The 8,588-nt window shown below is 48.4% G+C and overlaps 1 protein-coding gene and 1 pseudogene across 2 annotated transcripts; both read right to left on the reverse strand.

Annotated features, from left to right (window-relative positions):
- Nucleotides 1-397: 397 nt before the first annotated feature.
- On the reverse strand, nucleotides 398-1,643 carry LOC115833693 (annotated as a pseudogene).
- A 1,688-nt stretch (nucleotides 1,644-3,331) lies between these two features.
- Nucleotides 3,332-6,164, reverse strand: LOC115833692 (protein FRG2). 2 transcript variants are annotated; one of them, XM_030808411.1, is made up of 4 exons: nucleotides 5,975-6,164; nucleotides 5,651-5,725; nucleotides 5,344-5,421; nucleotides 3,332-5,020 (listed from the first exon to the last, which is right to left on the reverse strand). In XM_030808411.1, the coding sequence occupies exons 1-4, from the start codon at nucleotides 6,162-6,164 to the stop codon at nucleotides 4,506-4,508; spliced, it is 858 nt and encodes a 285-aa protein (XP_030664271.1). In that variant the 3' UTR covers nucleotides 3,332-4,505. The 2 variants fall into 2 exon arrangements, with proteins under 2 accessions (XP_030664271.1, XP_030664270.1); XM_030808410.1 differs by having other exon boundaries at nucleotides 5,651-5,728.
- Between the last annotated feature and the right edge of the window lie 2,424 nt (nucleotides 6,165-8,588).

Raw genomic sequence — 8,588 nt, forward strand, 5'->3', positions numbered from 1 at the left:
CCATGGTGCTGGCGAGGAGGCTGGCGGGACACGGGTTGGCAAGTGATGGTGAGCGAAGAGGCAGAGGGAGGGGGGGGGGGGGCAGTGGGATGGCTCCAGCGAAGAGGGAAGGATGGAGCTCCGCCTGGGCTGGTTAGAAAACCTAGGCTGCTACCTGCAAACCCTCGCATGAGCAGTAGACAGCCCACCTCTCGGTACCTGGGCAGGCCCTGGGATCCCCGGGATGCTCAGGAAAGAATGACAGCCCTCCTCTGTGTGGAGTCTCTCGCCGGACCTGGAACTCAGGGATCCTAGACAGGTCAGCTGGAAGAGAAGACACGTCTCTCCATACCGAGTCAGAGGTTCACGGCGAAAGAGAGGCCACCGCCCTGGCCCCACCCCGCCCCAACCCCGCGTCCTAAAGCTCCTCCAGCAGAGCCCGGTGTTCTTTCTGGCCAAGGAGTAGTTCCAGCGGAGTAGCCTCTTCCACGTCCTTCAGCTCCTCCAGTGGCGCCGGATCTAGGAAAGGTTGTGACTTTTGCTGAAACTCTGGGGTCGCCAGGAACTCATCTAACAGCCTGGAGGTGAGTGCAGATGAGCGCCCAGGTTCCTGGAGCGCTTGGGAGGGCGCCTGGATGGCTTGCATCTGTGCTTGACGCGGAGGCCTCCAGGGTCGCGAGCTTCGGAGGTAGAGGTGTCCCGTCTTTGGGTTCCCACACCGCCCCGGCGACCTGGGGCTGAAGCCCCACCACGGACTCCGCTGGACATGGGTGGCGCAAGCACACCTTGGCCCTGTGGCCCAGCTTGAGCCGGCCCTGGCTGTCCCACCGCGCAAGGGCCCGGCAGGCCGTCGCGCTGCTGGTCCTGGTCCTCCCGGCATTTGCTCGGGTGCGGAGGCCACCAAGGAGTCTGAGGGTGGGAGAGCGCCCCTTCCAGAGGAGCCAGGGCGGCGTAGGCAAAATCCCCGCCTGCCGGGGCAGGTTGGGAGATCCCTTCTGCCGGCGCAGACTGGCTGGGCTGGAGCAGGTGCACGGCCCTTGCTCCCTGGCTCACGAAAGCCCCCTGTGGGAGAGCCCCAGGAGCGCAGGACATGTGGGGTGAGGGGAGCCCCGTTCCTCGCGCCCCGGTGTGGGCGAAGGCCACCGACCAGGGAGCAGGGTGACACCCGCCGGGGCCGAGTGCACAGGCCGCCTGTGTGCGCGGGCGCCCTGCCACCCTGTCCCGGGTGCCTGGCCCTTCGATTCTGAAACTAGATGTGAATCCTGGACTCCGGGAGGCCCGTCTCTCTGGCCAGTTTTTCCCTGGTGGCCATGCCTGGAAAGCGATCCTTCTCAAAGACTTGGCCCAGCAGGGCGGTCTGGGATCGGGTGACGGTGGTCCGCTTTCGCCTGCCTTCTTAGGGGCCGCGTCTCCAGGGCCAGGGCCAAGATTCCCGCTGGTGCTGCCTCAGCTGGCGTGACCTCCCATTCTGAAACCAAATCTGGACCCTGGGCTCCGGAATGCCTATGGCCTGGGCCAGCCGTTCTCTGGTGGCGATGCCTGGGTACAGGTTCCGCTGAAAGCAGGCTCTCAGGGCCTCGCTTTGGCTGGGGTCCAAGCGAGTCTCCTTCCCCGTCCTCGGGCTTCCGCGGGGAGGGTGCTGTCCAAGGTGTCGGGAGAGCCATCGCGGGGAGCCCCGGTCGGAATTTCACGGACAGACACGGGCAGAGAGAGGCCGGCGGGCTCCCGTGCACCTCAGCCGGCCTGTGCACTGCACGCAGGTCCAGCCCTGAGGCCCTTAGAAAGACCTACCACCTCCACCCCGTTATGAACATTCATGAGCTCGGGGCCCATGGTCCTGGGGTAGCCCGCCCTCTGAAGCCGAAAACCTCAGGGACCAGGGCCTTGTGGGGTGGGTGGGTGCAGGGCCAGATTGGAGGGGAAAGAGGGGCTTCGGGGGCTGGCTCTCTGAGGTTCTCCAGTAATTCTCTGGAAACTGGAAGCAGTTGTCTTGACTCGCACAGTTTTCAGGGAGAAACCACTCTGAAGAGTGGAGTGTGGAACTGAACCTCCATGACAGTCTTGAGTTTTCCAGGCCCTCTCCGGGAAGGCGGCAATGCCTGTGGGTGTCGCCGTTGCCGTGATAGTCTCACACACCAGGGGTGTGTATCTCGTTCATTTTCATGTAGAAAACGAGAGCGAAACTACTGAGAAAATAAACGTCCGGTGCATCACGGCCTGACCACGGATTCCTGTTTCCTGCAACAAGGGGAGTCTCCACTGTGGCCTGTTTGGAAACTGGAAAGGGAGCGATGTCACGATGCTGCTTTTCCACGCTTCCTGGAGGTTTCTGTGTCCCCACAGAGCTCGGGAAACAGTCAACATGGTCACGCTTTCGGGGCCGGAGACACGTGAGCAACAGGCCCCCTTGCAGAGGGCAAAGGAACGTGGAACCCGAATCATGGTTCACTCTGCCTGAGTGTGACTGCTCTGTTGCAGGCTCAGCTGGGGCTATGTCATCTGTGAACCATGTGGATGAAAAACGGACAATCACCCGAGTCTCCACTCAGTGCTCTCTGGGCAATTTGATCATTCCTTGGGAGGCGGAATTCGTCTGAATCGCTCCGGGATGAGGTGACCCAGGCTGGCGATCTGAAGGGCTGGTGAGCGCCCCGCAGGCCAATGCGGCTGTCAGCCGAGCACTCAGCCTGCACTGGGCACCCAATATTTTCCCGAAGTGCGAGGTCCTGCTGGTCCTGGAGGCAGAAGACCGCTTTTCTCTCTGCCTTCCTCTCTCTGTCTCTTGTTCCCTTTCTCCCTCTGTCCTTCCTTTCCTCCCTCCTCCCTCCCTACCTCCCTTCCTCCCCCTCTCCCCACTTTCTCCTTTCCAATGTCCCTCTGTCCATCTGTCCTTTTCTCGCTCCATTCCTCCCTTTCTCTCTGTCTCTGTTCCTCTCCCCATCTCTATTTTTCAACATTGTATGACCCCATTGTGTGTATCTATGTGTTAACATTTTTTAGCAAAAAAATTCATTTTCATTAAGATATGTACATTGTTATTTAGACACGTTATTTATGTATGTGCATTTGTTTAATAGACATAACTTATTTCAGAGTTATTCTACAGCATAGTGTAAGCATAACTCATAAGCAGTGTCAACCCAAAAATTGTGTGACTCACATTACTGTGATTCTTTTCTCTTGCAGTGGTGGAGAATAAAATCTCTATATCTCCAATTTATATCTGTCTATTACCATTGAATTGGCCCCATTTCCTGTAGTGATAGAACACTATTCCTGTACTATGACAAGAGCTGTGGGCTGTGGGGAGGTCAGGGATAGGATGACACAGAAGTGAAGATAAGACATTCTCTTTTCACATCTTTATTAAATACAAATTCCATATGAAAGAAATTTAAAATTCCAAACAACATTAATGTTTATTTCATTACATAAAATGAAAATTATAAAGCAACCAAACAAGTAATTAATACACTTAGATAATGAAAGATTGTATGATCTCAGTACAAAATACAAGTAGAATATATGTCAAATATAACAAAATACACTGTATTGTAATATGCGATGAAATCTCCATATCCTGCAGTATAGTACAATCAATTGAAATGTATAAAATACAATAAAATATAAATTTAGGATTTTAAAATGAAAAACATGAGGCAGTTCAATAAATAAGTACAATCATTTACCATTTAATATATCTTGACTGAAATTTCATGTAGAAATATTAAAAGTAAACAGCTTGCATAGTAATTTTACTGTAATTAAACTGTAAAAATGTATAAACATTTTTTCACAGGAAGTGCTATTAATGGTTTGTGGATATTAGTACTCCATGGGTTCAGGCTGGAAGAGGGAGAGCCTACAACATTTTCCGGGTTAAAAGAGAAGCAATTTCTTGGTAAGAGGGCTCATGCCTGTAATCCCAGCACGTTGGGAGGCAGAGGCTGGTGGATCACCTGAGTTCGAGGCCAACCTGGCCAAAGTGACAAAACTCTGTCTTTACTAACAATACAAGAAAAAAAAATTAGCCAGGCATGGCAGTACATTCCTTTAGTCCCAGCTACTTGGGAGGCTGAGGCATGAGAATTGTTTGAACCCAGGAAGCAGAGGCTGCAGTGAGCTAAGATTTTGCCACTGCACTCCAGCCTGGATAACATAGCAAGACTCTCTCTCAAAAAAAAGGAACATATAATTTTATATTTACTTTTCTACAATCTAAAATATGCAAATTCATGATTACATTCTAATATTTTTCTGATTATATAGAAATGCACGACTGTCATCAGACATCCAAAAGGCATCAAATATCTAACATAAAATATAAAATTTGTCTATAGCTTTAGCGGCCCGCAAAATGCAGGGCTCACCATTCTGAGTATACCACTCAAGTTTCTTTCCTATGACTTCAGGTTCTGTCATTTATTAACACAGTGTGTCTAAAATTGTCACTGCTGGTCATCTGGAAGAATCTGAGAAGCAGGTCCTTGTTCTCATTCCCAGAGCTGCATCTCTGCTGAATAGGGTCAGGGTGCTCCCAGCTTAGCCTCATCTGATCCACTGACAGGCTCAGTGATCTCCTGCCCAGGGAAGGGCTGGGCTTCTCTCTCCAGAGCTGAATCCCCAGGACCAGGCAATGTGGCTGGGACAAGCCAGCCCTCTGCAGGGAAGACATAAGCTGCCTGGGTGGCCATGGAATACAAGGTCTGCACCTGGGCACACAGAAGCCCCCGGAGCTGAGTGAGCAGTGTCAGTTGCTCACAGGTCAGTGGAGAATGGATCTGCTGTGCCCACACCTGGGCTAGGTCTTGATAAACAGCCTCTGACATAGCTCGCACCGAGGTCACCAAGCTTTTTCGAAGTGACGGTGTTTGGACTCCTAGAGGCCGAGATCTGTGCCGCTTGCTGTGCCCAGTGCGAGCCCTGGAACGTCCCCTGTGGTGGGCATCACAGGTCTCCTGGATTTCACTGTTGTGCACAGCAGTGGAGGATCTTGATTTCTTTTTCAACATCAAGCTGCACTCCTCTTCTGGACGGTTCCCTGCAAAGAAAGCATGTGAGAGACTCACCAGAGCAGTCTACACAGACCCTCATTTCCAGAACCCCCTGTGCACCCAGGTGAACCCCACTTGTCTCTCCCATTCCTTCCTGACCATCTCAGCACTGGAATGAAGTGAGGCTGAACCTCTTGTGAGTCCCCAGATATTCTCAGAGTGCTAAGATCTCAAAAACTTACTCGTCAATAAGCAACTCCCTTTCCGCTCAAGCCTCGTTTAAAAGTTTCCTGATTATTTGCCTTTTGGGGCAAACCAAAAACAAAAAAACCACCACCACCAACAACAACAAAAAACACCAAGATTCTACCTGCTCTGTCTTGGCAGCAGTTTTTGGAACTGATTTTTCTTTTCCTGCAGTTTTCCCGATATGAGCTGGACTCTGGTTCTGTGAGCACAATGAGAGTTTGAGAAAGTGCCTCCAGCTGAACACCCTGAAATTCCTAGTTCATCCTGGACACACAAGAGCTGAGGTTACCACCAAACCCCAGCTCTCTTCTGTTCTCCAGTGTCCAGGATCTGTACGGCACTGGCTGCCAAGGAGCTCCCAGTTTCCTTGCCAGGGGAGCCTGTGTTGCTGCTCTGTCCTTTCTCACCTTGAAAGAGTCAAATCTTACCTGATCCAGCAGTGCTGTTCCCGGACTTGAGCTTGGTTTCTTCAGAATTCTCCTTGTTTGGATTGGGCTCCGATTCTACTGCAAAAGAAAGTTAAGATGACTCATCTCTCCTAGGCAGAGTCCCATAGTCTATCTCTGATGCATGTTTGTGAATCAGTCTTTCATGGAGGCTCTTCTGCCAGTGTCATGAGTGAATACATTTCTCAAAGTCCCCTGAGGGCACTAAGCCATTTCCCATCCCCAATCTCGAAATAAAATCCTACCAAAGACACATAGCTCAGTATCCCTGATTCCAACCCTCCTTCCAGCCTCCATAGGAGCAGCCCAAGGCCTTATCTTGCCTTTGTATGTGCTTCTCACTGGAATGGGAGAAGGCGGTCTTGCCTTTTCTTTTGAATGGTTTCTTCTCATCTGAGCCCTTTTCTGTAAAGGAGATCGGTTGGAAAGGGGGCTGGTCAGTGGAGCATCGAATGGAGGAGCAGTGGAGATTGGGGTCTTCATTTCCCTTTCCCATGTTGAAGCTCAAGTGAAAGGTGCACTCTCTCACACGTCCAAAGGCAGAGTGTGGGTTATTCTGATAGACCTGCCTTTTATACATCCCTCGGCTGGGCGTGGCTTACTCTTATTGGCTGAACAGTTTTCTCATTCCTGCCGCTTCTTAGAGCCTCAATCAGAATTTTCTTGCTGTAGTTCTACTGCGGACCTAGACACAGTTAAGGGAGACATTTTCAGGATCCTGTCACAGTGTCAAGGAAACAAAGAACCGGGAGCACAGGGATCGGAAGATCAGGGAATCATTTCTTCCGATTTCTGTCCCAGTTCCTACCTGGAAGTATTTATGATCTTGTTCACCTTTCAAGATGCACAATTAAACATGCCTATATTGACATATGTTATATATTTTGCACAGAAAGAGAATTTATTATACATGGTGTTAACATTGTATGCATAGATATTATAATTTCTTAAATGCTTGGAAATAACAAATGTCAAATTATGGTTGATTGTATTAGATCCACAAATGATGAAATAAAAATGCAGAGAAAAAATAAATACCAAATGAAATGACCCTTCCTACCTTAAAAATGGGGAACATAATTAGATCAAATGCAATAACATTGAATTGATTAGGTTGAGTCAGTGCTAACCTAATCAGCTCCTGACTCCTGAGGTAGCAAAAAGTCTAGGTAGAAAAAGTTTCCCCCTTTCTCACCTTTCCTCAATCATCCTGGGAGCGCCATTGTGTTCTGTGGAATTTATTCAGCCTCCCTAATAAAAATGGACTTGGTCTCAAACAGGTAACCCAACTGATCACAAGAAAAACAGCCTAGATTCTGAACATTCAGCTCCTGTCTTCACACCGCAGACACCACCTGAATCCCGCCAAAGCCCACATTGTTTCTCATCATCACCATATTCCAGGGCAGCCTCTCAAAATTGCCTCAGTGAGATGGGACAAGGTGTGGTGGAGCTCTAGGTTCAGAACAGCTGCCTCGTCCCTTCCTACTGTGGCGAAGTCTGTCTCTGCTGGTCAGAGCCCTCCAACTAGCCTAGTCTATGTCCAAGCAAGTGTACCCTGAAAGGACCTTCTTGTCTCCCCCTCTGCTGAGGAAAGCATGCAGGAAATGAGACCTTCTATGTCAGGGAGTACTCAGCCTCCAGTCCCACATGACTTGATTGACTGATGAACTGATTCTTGAGGAGGAGAAAGACACAGGGAAGAGACTGTGTTGGGTGAGTCTGTGTTTGCCCAGCCTGTGCAAATAGTGGAACCAAAAAAAAAAATTGGTAGACACACACTGCCTAGTGAAATTGTCTGAATGTAAATGGAACTTATCATAATATGATATCATTATATATTATAATATTATGATATCATAAAATTTATTTTACATCTAAATAAATTTTGATATATTATGATGTAGCATATAAAATGTGGTCAGGTAATTTTATAAGAAAATTGAATTAAATTTTGTAACAATATTAACATATAAACTCAATAGAAAGTTAGGAAAATTGTCTGCTCTTGTGTAAATGACTGCTTTTCGGATAACTCTATAAAAGGTATGAAGAGGGGTCTGCTACTTACAGGCACGGTGGCTCATGCCTGTAATCCCAGCATTTGGGGAGGCCAAGGCGGGTGTATCACCTTAGGTCAGGAGTTCAAGGCTAGCCTAGCCAACATAAGGAAACCTCATCTGTACTAAAAATACAAAAAAAAAATTAACTGAATGTGGTGGCTCACGCCTGTAATCCCAGCAACTTAGGAGGCAGGAGGATTGCTTGAACCCAGGAGGCAGAGGTTTTGGTGAGCCAAGATCACGCCACTGCACTCCAGCTGGGCGACAGAGCAAAACTGCGTCTCAAAAAAAGAAAAAACTCAGGCTTATTTTTATCAAAATCTAGATTTTAAATAACATTTCTAGGTGTTCCCTTTCAATAAAAATCCAAACCAAAACAAACAAAAAATTTCTAGGTAATTCCCATGAATATGAATAACTGTTAAATTGGGTACTTTTATTTTTAAGAGAGGGATTGTTTATGTGGATGTGTTGATGTGTCAAACACGCGCAGTTAAAATTGTACCTATTTTTGACAGAGCCTGACTCTAACCCTCTGGATGGAGTGCAGTGGTGCAATCGCAGCTCACTGCAGCCTTGACCTCCCAGACTCCAGTGATCCTCCCAAGTCAGCTTCCCAAATAGCTGTGACTACAAGTGTGCACCACTATGCCTAACTAACTTTTAAAAAATTGTTGTAGAGATGAGGTCTCACTCTCTTGCCCCAGTGAGGTCTTGTCATGTTGCCTACATCTTACCTCAAAAAAAAAAGAAACTTATTAAAAGATAAAGTCTGAGTTAAAAATGGGTTCACATTAATGACTTTTAATTTGGTACTTCTATTGTTACAAGAGGGATTGTTTATATGGGTGTGTTTA

The sequence above is a fragment of the Nomascus leucogenys genome, unplaced genomic scaffold (genome assembly GCF_006542625.1).
Source record: "Nomascus leucogenys isolate Asia unplaced genomic scaffold, Asia_NLE_v1 Super-Scaffold_638, whole genome shotgun sequence".
NCBI classification, from domain to species: Eukaryota; Metazoa; Chordata; class Mammalia; order Primates; family Hylobatidae; genus Nomascus; species Nomascus leucogenys.

What these genes read in the sequence shown, in the direction of transcription:
- LOC115833692 (XM_030808410.1), bottom strand. Translation starts at nt 6,164, where the DNA reads ATGGGAAAGGGAAATGAAGACCCCAATCTCCACTGCTCCTCCATTCGA. An exon ending in AAGGCAAGATAAGGCCTTGG is followed by an intron (nt 5,729 to 5,974) that starts GCTGCTCCTATG and finishes TTTCTTTTGCAG; the next exon opens with TAGAATCGGAGCCCAATCCA. An exon ending in CTGCTGCCAAGACAGAGCAG is followed by an intron (nt 5,021 to 5,343) that starts GTAGAATCTTGG and finishes CTTTCTTTGCAG; the next exon opens with GGAACCGTCCAGAAGAGGAG.